The following is a 15,200-nucleotide window of genomic DNA, read 5'->3' as shown; positions in this document are numbered from 1 at the left end:
ACTTCATACTCTGTCCTAATCCACCATTCTTCCCATCTGCTGTGCCACTCTACTTAAAACTTGTCGACTTGATGAATCTCAAAACTTTACTCACTAGAAAAGAATTCTTTCAGTCCTAATGAGTTTTTTAAATAAAGAAAAAATACAGATACGTGATTTTTGCATATACCTTACGACAAATTACACATGGTTGGGGTAAGAATCAATGATATATCCTATTTGCATTTATAAGGTAAGGAGATTAAACAACTGCACAAAAGCACAGATTCAAAGGACCTTTTGTCTTTCAGAACAATTAACCTGAGAAATCATACTACAAAATTACTCAAAGATGCTGCTATTGCTCCTTTGTACCTTTTCAAATAACTGCCTCAAAGTTAGTTTACTAACATAAGCTACAATTTTTTACTTAAAATATTTCAATTACTCAGCACGCTTCATGACTTTATTTAACCTTTACCTTGGGAGGTACGGTTTTTAACCTCATTTTACGGATGTAGAAACCGGCCTTCCAAGAGTAAGTAGTCCTACAGTAAGCGGAGGAGCAGGAATTCAACCTCCAACCTGTTTTCTTAAAACACATCCTATTATGGAATGAGATCAACTCAGTAACTTTAAAGTCATATTTCATTATCCACTCAACAAAACATCAACTGAAAGCCTACTATGGCTAGCTACCAGGCTCAGCAGTGGGAATAGAGCAGTGAGCCAAAGCCATGGAGATAAGGACAACGAAACTTTCATTTTTAATTAAGTGCAGTTAAGTGCTTTAAGCCATTATGGAAAACACAGCAGTAGATCAAATCTTTTACATGGGTTAGGAAAGGTTTCCTGGAACCTGAAGGACGAGTAAGAATTGATGGCCTGGGGTGGAGGATTAGGGGGTAGATAGTTCATGTCAGATGTAAAGAAAAATAACAAATACAAAGGTAAGAAAGCAGGAACCCTTCAAAGAGCTGACCAAAGTTCAGCAGAAAGAGGCATGAGGAAGCTGAAGAGTACCAAGCAGTAAGGTGCTTGCAACACTTTGAACTCTATCCAAAGAGCAACGGGGAGCCAGAGAAGGGTTTAGGAATAATAGGATCACAGCGCACTATGGAGTCCAGTATAACTGGTTTCAAGTAATTCCACATTTCTTCCAAACATCAAATGTGATATAGAGTAAATATCTGCTACCACAGAGTATCTTCAAAATAATGTACTTAACAGCTATTAAGATAATTCAAAAAGATAGGTATACATCTTTCCAAGGTGAAAGTTTTGAAGACAACATTCATCTGAATACGTAAGTCCTGCTATGTCTGTAAAATCAGCCACGGCTCACCTTAACATACTAAGTTTCATATTTTTATACATTTTGTAGGTGAGAAAATGTATATGACTATGGAAAGAAGTGAGAAAAGATCATCCTAAAAGGTAGTCACACCATGGTAAATACTGGAGGTGCTCATGTATAAACTTCCAATAAACTGAAGTAAAACAGACTATTTTCTGAAATTAGCAAATAGAGATGCAAAGGCACCTGAAAGAGACACTGACCCATCTGGCCAAAAAGACTGGATTATAACCAGTTAAAATACAAGAAAGAAATGTGTCAATAAGGGGGCATTTAGTCAGCTATGGAAACACACACACAAAAAAAGGGACTCAAAGTATCTGCTATGTGTCAGATGCCTTCCTAAGTGCCGGGGAAATAACCAGAGGAGAAATCAAGGAAAAATTCCTGCTCTCACAGAGCTTACATTCTAAGATTGGCAATGCCTGGACTCCCAAAGGAGCAAGAGTCCTAAGCAACAGAATGCAAATATTTCTAATCTATTAGTGAGGCCATCCCTGAGAGGCAAACATTGGGTTACTTCAGCCTGATGACATTAAATCTTCCATTAATGTAATTCACCTATTCAGATTCCACACCTGCTATGCAACCTTATGATCAGGACATGGCTCCTATCCAGACTGCTCACAAGAAGAGTTCATTTATCACACGGACTATGTTCACTGGTCTCTGTAACAGCAATTTCTCACTAAATACTGATATAGGCCTCCTGCTTTGTAGACATCAGTCTCCTGAGCTTCCTCGATGCTTCCCTAGGAGAAAACTCAACATGTCAATAAAATTAATTATCTAATCCTGCATGGCTCAACACCAGACCACAGGCCTAAGTAAATTCACTGCCAATCTAAGAGGCCTCCTAGGAGACAGACAGTGTGGTCCCCTGGGCATTTCTGCATTGGCCATTTTTACAACTAGAATCACAGGGTTGGAGGAAGAGTCTCAGGCCGGCCACAAAACCCCACAACTCCAGTGACATTTTACTAATTGCCTGAAAAACCCAAGAAAAAGATGGGATACCTGGTGATTAAATAGCATCTCCTCAATTAGATGTGATCTCTTTACATGAGCCTTACTTTATATTTATTTGTTCTTATTTTTACTACCAGATTTTAATTTGTTTGAAAGCAGAGAATTTCATCTTAGTTATTTTCTCATCCATATCAGCTGCTAGTACAGTGACTTGTTTGTAATATTCAAACACTTCTGAAGTATCAGTGAATGAATGACTATTCAGTCAATCATACATAAATGACATTTTATGCCTACAGTCTGATCTACAGCATAAAGAAGACATAAACTTACTATTTTCTTGAACTCTGGCCACAAATCCCATTAAAGGTAACTGAGGAGTTACCTGTAGGATGGAGGGAGGAGGAGGAGCAAGAGATACTGCAAAAACAAAAAGGGTGTGGAGGATAAGGGGTAAGGGCGAGTTACATTAAAAGGAAAGGATAACACAATAAAACAAACATATAAGGAGGGAACCGCTATGCATAAACATTTTATAAGCTATCTTAAGGATCCTCTTTTGAGAGAGAACTCATTAACACATAAAACAAAGTATTAGGGAAGTTTTAAAAAATTACAACAGAAAGCATTTATCATATACAGAACTATACTAACACACAGTGGCAAGCTGATATCAGTACATCATATCAGTAACATGTTATCTCAAAGAAAGAATTTCTTCAGATTAACATGAAAATTCTGGTTTTCCGAATTTTACCTTGAAGGTTCTAAATTTCAATGTTCATTAATACAAGGGAAAAAAATAATTACCAACATCCTAATTTTATACTTTTCATTATTCGTTAAGCAGGAAAAATCGGTTTTTAGTCATTAAACAAATATTTACTGACTTCTCATTAAGGGGCAAGCACTCTGCCAGGAGACTAACATCAAAACTATTCTCTGAGAGTCTGTGCCTTTATAGTTTTTCATGGTCCCAATTCATACCACCTATTCCAGGTACATTTTTTCCCTGACCTACAGAAAAACACTGGCCTCATTCAAATCAGTCTCCTCTCCCCACAAAGGTATCTCTCCCTCTATCTCAAAAACCTGGTACAGTGCCTAGCACTAGCGAGCCTTCAACAAATGTTTAATGTAGGTAAATACACAAGTAAGCCAAACAACTTGGGAAAATTAACTTTACAGTTATGATGAGTATAGAGTATGGTATTCGTCTTCTTGTAAAGAGAGAACACTTTTATTAGCTTCAAATCACAGTTCACACCAACAAAATTAAAAAGATGAGTAAGAGTCATTGCCCTCAAAGAAATCGCATTCTAGTTGAGAACAGAAGACAAAATAATAACCATAACCCAACAATATTTGCAGCAATTCCCTGCAGGTAGTGGCAGTGGTTATGGTGCGGTGTCAGGATGGTGAGGGAAAGGGGCACGGGGTGGGGCAGGTATGAGGGCTCAAGAGAAATAACCTCTGAGCAGGTACGTGAAGAAAAGGAGTTCAACGAGCAGACAAGGGCTGAGAAAGACAAGCTGAGAACCAAGTGAAGGGCAAAGACTTTGAGGTATAAAGTCTTTGAGGACTAGAAATATTTCCATATGGCTGGCATAAGTGGCCCCAGAGAGAAAGTCACAGAACCTGGAAAGGTGAGTGGGTGGATATGCAATAGGGAAGGACCCTGTATTTACGTAAAAGAGTAATTAGTGAAAACAGCTTGGACTTTATACAGTCAGCTAGCATCAAATACCTCATCTGCCACTTCCTTGCTACTGGAACAGCAAGTTATTTAACTTTTTTGAGATTAATCCATGAATGTGAAATGAAAAGGATAATGCAACCTACTTTACCAAGTGAACTGCAAAGATTTTTTTTTAAAAGCAATGTATGCAAAAACTGTGCCTGGCACACAAAAATCAAGGCAATAGAAACACAAAGAAAAAGAGAGAACTTAGTAATATTGTGGGGGAAAAAAAGAATATTTGGTAACTAAGGATTTAGCTATCATATGATGGAGAGAAATAGCTGAAGAAATTCTCAGATAATTCATATCCTTCCTATCTATGAACGTAGTGGTGCCATTAACCACATTAACCTGGGCAGGTAGTATGAAGAATGAAAGGTGCTGGTGAGGAGTAGGGTCTGGGAAAAATGACACTATGATAAATGGGATGTAAATACGGGAGGTAACTGGAAAGTCTGGGTTAAATATGTAGGAAAAATCAAGAGGTCCAGAGGTAGTGTGATCGGTGTAACAGCTGTGCCATGGGTTAGCACAGGGAGAACATGTACATATAAATGCGGGGACAAGAGTTAAGCAGATAATCCTAAAGAATATCTAAGATTTAAGGGACAGGGTCATAAGACCCTAGAAATTGGTACCTTTCTTTAAAAGATACCTTTTGGTTGGTTCTTCCCTAAAATCCTACTTCCTGGTAGTAAACTCCCATGTGATACGTCTGTCTCTCCTTCTCAGAGGCTTGGAACAATTGCTGTTATGTTCACAATATCCTGTGATTTCCAAACTTGGGATAAGAAGATGACACAAGGAACAGAGAAGGTAGCAGAGACGAAGGAGTTAAAACTAAGAAATAGTGTTCCTATTGTGGCTCAGAGGGTTATGAACCCGACTAGCATCCATGAAGATGCAGGTTCAACGCCTGGCCTCCCTCAGTGTGTTGAAGGATCCAGTGGTGCTGCAAGCTATAGCATAAGTCGCATGTTACTCAGATCTGGCATTGCTGTGGCTGTAGTGTAGGCCAGCTGCAGCTCCAATTCAACCCCTAGCCTGGGAACCTCCACATGCCTCAGATGCAGCCCTAAAAAGACAAAAACAAACAAACAAAAAGGAAATAAATAAAACCAAGAAACAGCGGCAGACAGCAACTGCACTGGAAAAGTAGCATGAGATTTATCATTCTACATCAAATAAGATGAATGTTCCTCTTCTGTTAGCACCCATCCCAACCTCCCCTGTAACAGAAAAGTAGGAAATTTCCCAGATCAGTCACCATTTCTCAGCCAAAAGGGAAACAAAAAAACAGACCTTCTAGTACTCAGCTAAAAAAGAATGATTAGGTATTTATCTTAGAATAGGTTTTTGTAGGTAGGTTGAATTTATTCGTCTTAAATGAATATATATTTTACTTCTTTTCCAGTTTTAAAGTGAAAATCTGAAACCACAGTGGCTTTAAGAAGTTCACTAACGGCCTCCCAGGTAAAAATTAATCCCAGATCTTTCCAAAACAGAATTACTTTATAACAAAACAAGTTAGATTTTTTTTCAAAGCCAGTCCAAGGCATGTTAAAAAAGGAGTTTACAAAGGTAGCCCCAAATTCTACATTTTTGGGGGAGGGGGCCCACAAAAAACTTTTTTATAATGGTCCAAATTAACTTAGTTATCACTTTCCTTCTGGTCAGCAAGATTTCATCAGAAAGCCTATGAACCAGAAGATTCTTAGAATTATCTTTCTTAGAAGTTGAATTGAAAATGAACTATTTTAGGAGTTTCCACAGTGTCTCAGCGATTAACAAATCTGACTAGGAACCATTAGGTTTCCCGTTCAATGCTCAGCCTTGCTCAGCAGATTAAGGGTCCGGAGTTGCCATAAGCTGTGGTGTAGGTCGCAGACTTGGCTTGGATCCCACGTTGTGGTTCTGGCGTAGGTGGGCAGCTACAGCTCCAATCCGACCCCTAGCCTGGGAACCTCCATATGCCGCAGGCATGGCCCTAGAAAAGGCCAAAAAAAAAAAAAAAAAAAAAGAAAGAAAGAAAAAAAGAAAACAAACTATTTTAGGGAGTTCCCATTGTGGCTCAGTGGTTAACGAACCCACCTAGTAACCTTGAGGTTGCAGGTTCGCTCCCCGGCCTTGCTCGTGGGTTAAGGATCTAGAGCTGCTGTGAACTGTGGTGTAGGTTGCAGACACGGCTTGGATTTAACCCCTAGCCTGGGAACCTCCATATGCCACAGATGCAGCCCTAAAAAAACAAAGACCAAAAAAAAAAAAAAAAAAAAAAAAAAAAAAGAAAGAAAGAAAAAGAACTATTTTAGGAGTTCCCATTGTGGCACAGCAAAAACAAATCCGACTAGTATCCAAGAGGATGTAGGTTTGATCCCTACCCTTGCTCAGTGGGTCATGGATCCTGTGTTGCTGTGGCTGTGGTGTAGGCCAGCAGCTGCATCTCTGATTCAACCTCTAGCCTGGGAACTTTCATATGCCATGGTTGCGGCCCTAAAAAGAAAAAAAGAAAAGAAAATGAACAATTTTAAGAGAATTTAGGCAGGATTTTGATGTGAAGAACTGTTTGCAATATTCGATTCTAGTCCTAGGTATCTCACAAATAGGCAAGAGCAGAAAGTGATTATCAATTTGATTCCATTCCATTTAGCTAAGATGATTCCTCACACAATAAAATCCTTTTCCTATAATCACCAAAAGGAACTCCAAACTTAGATTTAGTAATACTGTGTTCATACCATACAATAAAGAAGTTAATGTGAAGAGCAAAGCTCATGAAGTGACTGGATTTTAGAGCGATCTTAAGTAGAACAGCTGTACAACCACAGCTTACATGCACATAGTAGCATGTAGATGTACAAACTAAAAGGTTCTACAAGGACACCAAACTTAAAGGATTGAGTGTGTGGTGATGAAATATACAGACCTTCTAGGCATGATATTCCTGGTTATTTATAAAATCCCAGAGCATCATTTTTGAGGCTTAGTGGGCTTTTTTGGCTTTTTTTGTTTTTTGTCTTTTCTAGGGCTATACCTGAGGCATGTGGAGGGTCCCAGACTAGGGTCCAATCGGAGCTGTAGCCACCAGCCTACGCCAGAGCCATAGCAATGTGGGATCCAAGCCGTGTCTGTGACCTACACCACAGCTCACAGCAACACCAGATCCTTAATCCACTGATCGAGGCCAGGGATCAAAGCCGCAACCTCAGGGTTCCTAGTCAGATTCGTTAACCACTGAGCCACAAAGGGAATTCCAAGGTTTAGGGTTTTTATGTTTTTGTTTTTCACTCTTGTCTTTTTAGGGCCACACCTGCAGCATATGGAGGTTCCCAGGCTAGGGGTCAAGCTGGAGCTGGAGCTGCTGGCCTACACCACAGCAACAGCAATGTAGGATCCGAGCTGTGTCTGTAACCTACACCACAGCTCAGGGCAACACCGAGATCCTTAACCCACTGAGCAAGGCCAGGGATCAAACTCGAAACCTTAAGGATACTAGTCAGGTTTGCTAACTCTTGAGCCATGATGGGAACTCCCAGAGACAGTGTTTTAAGAAAACAGTTTTGAAGAAAAATCAGGCTACTACAACTTATTTTTAGTTTTATAAATACTAAGAAAATTAGACAAAATAAACCTTCTAAATAATATTTCTAAAACCATTAAAGGTATCACCTTCAGATGTCATATATTTGATAGCCTATTCAAGGTAAGTTGCTTATATTTTACATTCCACTGAGGGAAATAATTCAAGCAATTTGTTTTGAGAGTGAAATATTTTCTAAACATGGATAGCAACTTAGAACAAGAATTTAAAAGTGAACCTAACTAATCATACTCAGTAAAGGGAGCTTTTTTTTTTTCCTTTTCAGACATACCAGCATGTGGAATCCTGAGCCAGGGATATAAGCTTCGCCACAGAAAGTGGTTGCAGTGACAACACTGGATCCTTAACCCACTGCACTACAAGAGAACTCCCAAGGGAGGCTTTTTTCATGGAAAAGATGATTATCAAATAATTACCACTCCTATGGTCTCAGAAGGGTTAAAAGAATTGGATCATTTTTGCTATTCATTTTCAAGTGAATTAAACATCATATGACAATACACCAAGAAAAACTAGCAAATTAAGCCACAGTTTTAAAACATAACTTGTGTTTAATAATCAATGTAGGGAGTTCCCGTCGTGGCTCAGTGGTTAACGAATCCGACTAAGAACCATGAGGCTGCAGGTTCGATCCCTGACCTTGCTCAGTGGGTTAAGGATCCAGCGTTGCCGTGAGCTGTGGTGTAGGTTGCAGACGCGGCTTGGAAACCGCCTTGCTGTGGCTGTGGCATAGGCCAGCAGCTGCAGCTCCAATTCGACCCCTAGCCTGGGAACTTCCATGTGCGGCAGGGTACAGCCCTAAAAAGACACCCCCCCCCCAGAAAAAAATTAATGTAAAGGGCCTATTTGGTTTTCTTGGTCATCTGAGACTATACTTAAGACTTTTCAGTTTTTTCTTGCTTTTATGTTCTTCCTAGAGTAAACATTTGTTAACACTAAAGGCTGCCTAAAATGAGGATTCAAAAATAGCTTTAGCAAAGTATGAAGATACTGTTCTTCATACTTTGCTAAAGTCCCATACATCTGTATTCTTCTGAAGATTTATGTTAATACTGTAAGTTAACTATCATTTAAATAATATGTTCTATGGCTTATCTTTTATCACCAACATAACATTTTCTATTTCTTTTTTTTTAGGGCAGCATCTGTGGCATATGGAAGTTCCCAGGTTAGGTGTGGCATTGGAGCTACAGCTGCTGGTCTATGCCACAGCCACAGCCACACAGGATCTCAGCCATGTCTGCAACCCACACCCACAGCTCATGGCAATGCTGGATCCCTGACCCACTGAGCAAGGCCAGGGGTCAAACCTGCATCCTCATGGATACCAGCTGGATTTGTTTCTGCTGCACCACAAGGGAAACTCCCTATTTCTTTTTAGATCTTTTAAATTACAATCAAGGAAGCTTGACACCTTCCCTGTGTAACATCTTACTCATTGAGAAACTCCTTTCTCATATAACTATATATAGTCACATTTATTAGAACCAACATTCCACTTTATGAATGAGTGTTTTTTAAGTCTTTGTTATAAGAAAATATTACTGGTAAAATGTAGGATATCTTTTACCAAAGGCCTTAGTACTTAAACACTACATTATTGATTCCTTAATGTTAAGGACTAAATGTTCATATCCCCCAAAATTTATATGAAATCCTAACTCCCAATGTGATGATATGAGAAGGTGGGGCCTTTGGGAGGAGATTAGGTCATGAGGTTCGAGCCTTCATGATCAAAATTAGCACCTTTATAAAAGAACCCTAGAGACCTAATTGAACTTAATAGCTTTTGCACAGCAAAGAAAACCATAAGCAAAATAAAAAGACAACCTACTGAATGGGGGAAAATATTTTCAAATGATGTGACCAATAAGGGATTAATGTCCAACATACATAAACAGCTCATATAACTCAGTATCAAAAAAACAAACAGGAGTTCCCGTCGTGGCGCAGTGGTTAACGAATCTGACTAGGAACCATGAGGTTGCGGGTTCGGTCCCTGCCCTTGCTCAGTGGGTTGACAATCCGGCGTTGCCGTGAGTTGTGGTGTAGTTTGCAGACGCGGCTCGGATCCTGCGTTGCTGTGGCTCTGGCGTAGGCCGGTGGCTACAGCTCCGATTGGACCCCTAGCCTGGGAACCTCCATATGCCGAGGGGGCAGCCCAAGAAATAGCAACAACAACAAAAGACAAAAAAAAAAAAAAAAAAAAAAAAAAAATCTTAAAAAAAAAAAACCAAAAAAAAAACAAACAACCCAATTAAAAAATGGGCAGAAGAACTGAATAGCCATTTTTTCCAAAGAGGAAAGGCAGATGGCCAATAGGCACACAAAAAGATGCTCAACATTGCTTATCATTAGTGAAATGAAAATCAAACCCAATAAGATTTGACCTCATACCTGTCAGAATGACCATCATCAAAAAGAACAACAATAACAAATGCTAGAGAGGGATGTGGAGAAAAGGGAACCCTACTGGTGAATGTAAATTGGTGCAACCACTGTGGAGGTTTCTCAAAAAACTAAAAACAAGGAGTTCCCTTGTGGTGCAGTGGGTTAAAGATCTTACATTGTCACTGTAACAGCTTGGGCCACTGCTATGGTGTGGGTTCAATCCCTGGCCTGGGAACTTCCACATGCCTTGTATGTGCCCCCCCCCCCCCAACAACTAAAAACAGAACCATCACATGATCCAGCAATTCTACTCCTGGACATACATCCATAAAGAATCCCACTAATTTGAAAAGATACATCACTCCAATGTTCATAGCAGCATTATTTACAACTGCCAAGATATGGAAACAACCTGTCTATCAACAGATAAGTGGATAAAGATGTGGTATATATAGCCAAGAGAATACTATTCAGTCATAAAAAAAAGAATGAGGAGTTCCCATTGTGGCTCAGCAGAAACAAATCAACTAGTATCCATGAGGATGTGGGTTTGATCCCTGGCCTTGCTCAGTGGATTAAGAACTGGGCATTGCTGTGGCATCAGCTGGCGGCTATAGCTCCTACTGGACTGCTAGCCTGGGAACTTCCAAATGCTGCAGGTGCAGCCCTAAAAAGCAAAAGAAAAAAAAAAGAAAGAAAATAAAAATAAAAAGAGACTTTAGAGCACTCTCTCTCTTTCTGCCATGTAAGGATACAAAAATAAGACAGAAGCCTACAACCTGATGAGGTTTCTCACCAGAACTTAACCATGCCAGCATTCCATTCTCTGCCTGTCAGCCTCTAGAAACACAAGAAATAAATCTTTTGTTGTTTATAAGCTGCCCAGTCTATGGACTCTGTTACAGAACCCCAACTAAAATACTTACCAAATTAGGTTAATGTATGTAAATGTACATGTACAAATACTCATGCATATTCCTCTTTACCACCAAGGTGCTTCTTCATATTTATGTTGAAAGTAAAAACTGTTAAATCTTGTGATTAGCCCTATGTGTTTCAATGACACTCCCTGCTGATGACAAGGTGAATGATAAACTGGTGGTATTCCTATTTCTTTGGCTGGATTAGATTAAGAAATAATGAGAACCAAATAGGATTCGGTATGCCCTGATCAGAGTGTTCCTTTCATTAACTTGTTCTTGAGATAATCTACATTAGAAAACAATTACTGTGCTCCTAGGACTTGACATTAGATGCCAGGTGTTCCACATTTTAATTCCTATGTTATAAAGCCATTTCAAACTCAAACCAAATATAGTAACAGTGCTGTCAGGTTTACATGGCACAGAAAATCCACTGAATTTACATTCACATGAACCCAACCCTCACATGAGCCTATCAGCTCACTTCTTCAGCAGCACAAATCCAGGTCAAGCCTCCAGGTGCAAAAATATGCTCATCAAGCACAAACCTGGGATCATTTTGCTAAATCAGGGAATTAGTTACTTGAGAAAGTACAACAAATTTTCTTGTTTTAAATATGAAAAAACACGAACCAAAAACCAGTGGGAATAATACAAGAGACTTACATAATGATCTAAAGCAAATAAAATGAAGGTGTATCTAACAGCCTTAGAATACAGGTTGGCAAAGCATTAAGTCTTGCAAAAAAGAGCTTTTCAAAGAACATAATTTAGTAAAAAAATGTTTTTAGTTTAGAAAAAGCACTCCGATTATTCAACTAGCAAAGGCGTAGTCACCCTCTTTAAACAGTTACCAGATCCCTGGAGAAAAAAGGCAGAACTTAATGGAGAGAAGTACATTAAAAAACTAAAATGGCTCACACATTATGCTCAAGGCCCAAAAATCTCAATTCACTTTATATGTTCCATGATTGTAAAAAATACTTTCACTAAAATCATTCCTTAGAGAAGGTTTTCTACTTTAACATATACTTCTAAGTATGTTAAAATGAGATTTACAAAAAATTATTAAAATATGTATGTAAAACACATTTAAATACATGTTTAACAGCCTTAAAATAAATTCCACCAACGGGGTTCTCATAAGACCAAAACTTGGGTATGTACATGAAAATTCTTGTATATACTTTCTGAAAATCATGTGCAAATGATCCCAAGCTGTAACAGGGATGCATCTCTCAGCTCCACTATGGAACTGACCTATTTTGGACGGAGAGCATCCTTCCAAAACTCTAAGGAAGGGCATAAGGGCTGTCCAGACTTCTAAGAGGGCCATGGAGAAAGCTTATCTTCAGCAGAGCTATGATACAGGCCATATCTAACAAATCAATATTTAAAAATGAAACACGCATTTAGTACAAAATAGCACCTGTACAAATATGAGTTTGGAACACATGATTTAAAAGTAGAATGTAAGAAAATACAGGGATATATGTCAAAATAAAGCTGGAAATGAGTTAAAAAGAACTTGCACGCCCAAAATCATTAAGTGTGATCAAAGATACTGCTAAGAGAAATCCATTTCAGCTAAGGCAGATGGTAATCACACCACAGTGTACTCTGGTTTTGATTATAAATACAGCATTTAATTTACAAAAGGGGACCCCCCCCCAAACTGAAGGGATCTGAATAAAGGAACAAGGGATTTGTTCTATATTCAACAAATAGTTACTGAACCCTATTACCAGATATAATAGATAAAAAAAAACTGACATGATCTCAGAATCTCATCCACTTTAAAAATTACCTCCCCCTCCCCACCTCCTACTCCTGGGGGATATGAGATTTCCGTAATCTGAAGGGAGGCAGTAGGAGAGTACAACAGAAAGAGCATAGGACTTAAGAGGACCTGAATTCAAATCCTAACTTGACTATCACGTCAGCCTGTTCTGTCACCTATAAAATACAGATGAAAATGATCATATAAGAATCAAATGAGATAAAAAAAAAAGCATTCTTTAAACTCTGTTTATATAAAAAAGAAGATCAAATTTGTTCTGTAAGGCTTCAAAGGATAGAACAAGGTTTCACCACTTTTGGTCACAGTAGCCAGATTTCAGCTTCATACAACTGAGGACTTCTCCAAGATGGAATGGGCTGTCCCCTAATATTAGAGGTGATCACACATGGGCTTACTGACCTCTTGGCAAAAATCCAGAAAAACACCATAAGCTGACATACCATATCCACAGTAATTACACAGTATAGTATTCGCTCTTACCCTCTATGGGGAAGAAGCAAAATAAATGATTATGTATAGTATTAAATATGTGCCAGATTAGTTCTTCTATATGCATAATGCAACTGAAAGATGATTGTTGTATCTGGATCAATCTGTCCCAGTTTTCCCATAATAGGTTTGGTAGGAGAACTGGAAAAGATAGAATAACCTGCCTACCACAAAGCAGCTTCAAAAATGTCATTTCAGGAGTTCCCATCATGGCTCAGTGGTTAATGAATCCAACTAGGAACGATGAGGTTGCGGGTTTGATCCCTGGCCTCACTCAGTGGGTTAAGGATCCAGTGTTGCCGTGAGCTGTGATGCAGGTTGCAGACACGGCTTCGATCCCACTTTGCTGTGGCCCTGGCGTAGGCTGACAGCTACAGCTCCAATTAGACCCCTAGCCTGGGAACCTCCATATGCCGCAGGTGCGGCCCTAGAAAAGGCAAAAAGACCAAAAAAACCACTCATACAACAAACAATATTAACCACCTACCAGGTACTAGTCATTTGCAATTGAAGGGTTTTTCTCTGTAACTGAGGATTTTAATTAGATATATTCTATACACTGCAAAATAAAATCTAACCTGGGTTCTGGCTATAAAAAGGTCCTCCGTTCATCTGATTCTGAAGGCTTGTTTGTGAAGTGATGGAAGGAGGGCGTCTATAGGGCAACGAGCCCCCTATTGTTGGGGGAGTATGGCGAGTGGCAGGTCTATTCATGCTGTAGAACTGAACAGGATGACCTGGGAAAAGGAGAGAACATAGAAGATTATCTCAGACAATGAAATACTTTAGGTACAATTCCTTAATTTAATAGGATTATTAAAAATAACAATGTTTAATTTAATTGCCATATAACAAATATTAATGCAATGTGACAGTGACTGCTCAGTTGACATTCCATCAAAGTGCAAAAGCAGAAAAGTAGCTAAATAAAATTATGATTAGGTTTGGAAAAGCCATATCTAAATGGATTACTAATATTATGATTTTATCAAATTAGTAATTTGATAGGATTTCAAAATCAACACAATTAAAATTTATAGCTCACTTCCTCCCAAATAATACCAGCCATTAAACACTGAAAAGTAAACTCAACAAGAGAACATTTAAGAAAGCAAAAGAAAAAAATGTTTGGCACACAGTCTTATTCCAAATTAATAATAGTGAATTTAAGCAAGCAAAGCAATTTGTTTAAAGGATCATAAAATATTTAAGTAAAAGGTCAAGTGATGTCAAATCGCATCATTTTTCAATGGAAAATATCCTTCTCTCAAGCTATAGTCTGTCTTAAAATTAATTTAAGAAATTTACGATTATGAAAAAAGCTGATACAAAAAGTGAATCAAAGTATTTCCAACTTTTAATATTATCCTGAATTTATGCATGTATATCATCAATTTCACTATATTTTGCTCTCATTACTTCAACAACTAATGCCAACTGAAGACACTCTTTCCTAATCCATCCAAATGCCTAATGCCATCCAGGTCCTAAATTTTATCTTGACTCCATTCCTACTTAGAATCACTACCTGGGAGTTCCCATCGTGGTGCAGTGGTTAACGAATCCGACTAGGAACCATGATGTTGTGGGTTCGATCCCTGGCCTTACTCAGTGGGTTAAGGATCTGGCATTGCCGTGAGCTGTGGTGTAGGTTGCAGACGCGGCTTGGATCCCGCGTTGCTGTGGCTCTGGCATAGGCTGGTGGCTACATCTCCAATTCGACCCCTAGCCTGGGAACCTCCATATGCTGTAAGAGCGGCCCAAGAAATGGCAAAAAGACCAAAAAAAAAAAAAAAAGAAAGAATCACTACCTGGGGGCCTACTGTACAGATAGAGAGATCAAGTACTAGAGCACCCATGAGAGAGCAGATAAGAAACATAAAGAAAAGGGAGAGAGGAGGAGGGGAAAGAGTAAGGGAGAGAAGAGGAGGAGGGAAGAGACAGGTGAGGGG

General features: G+C 39.0%; 1 protein-coding gene across 50 annotated transcripts in view; it reads right to left on the bottom strand.

The window, feature by feature from the left end:
• ABI2 (abl interactor 2) overlaps positions 1–15,200 on the bottom strand; it is a 123,613-nt gene that overhangs the window by 18,635 nt on the left and 89,778 nt on the right. For 28 of the 50 annotated variants that reach the window (XR_014828989.1, XR_014828988.1, XR_014828987.1 and 25 more), the window contains 2 exons: positions 13,827–13,985; positions 2,639–2,725 (listed from right to left, as the gene is read on the bottom strand). Coding sequence is in view for 42 of the 50 variants with exons in the window: in XM_021075324.2 (XP_020930983.1) it covers positions 2,639–2,725; positions 13,827–13,985 (246 nt within the window). In the remaining 8 variants the exon portion in view is untranslated. Of the gene's footprint in view, positions 1–2,638; positions 2,846–13,806; positions 13,986–15,200 lie in introns of all 50 variants that reach the window. The other 22 variants (XR_014828992.1, XR_014828990.1, XR_014828991.1 and 19 more) reach the window with 2 other exon arrangements.

The sequence above is a fragment of the Sus scrofa genome, chromosome 15 (genome assembly GCF_054392235.1).
Source record: "Sus scrofa isolate SSC_HxYL_T2T_F1_AM1 chromosome 15, Sscrofa_HxYL_maternal_Yorkshire_Landrace_v2.0, whole genome shotgun sequence".
Classification (NCBI taxonomy): Eukaryota; Metazoa; Chordata; class Mammalia; order Artiodactyla; family Suidae; genus Sus; species Sus scrofa.
This window is presented reverse-complemented; position numbering and strand designations above follow the sequence as displayed.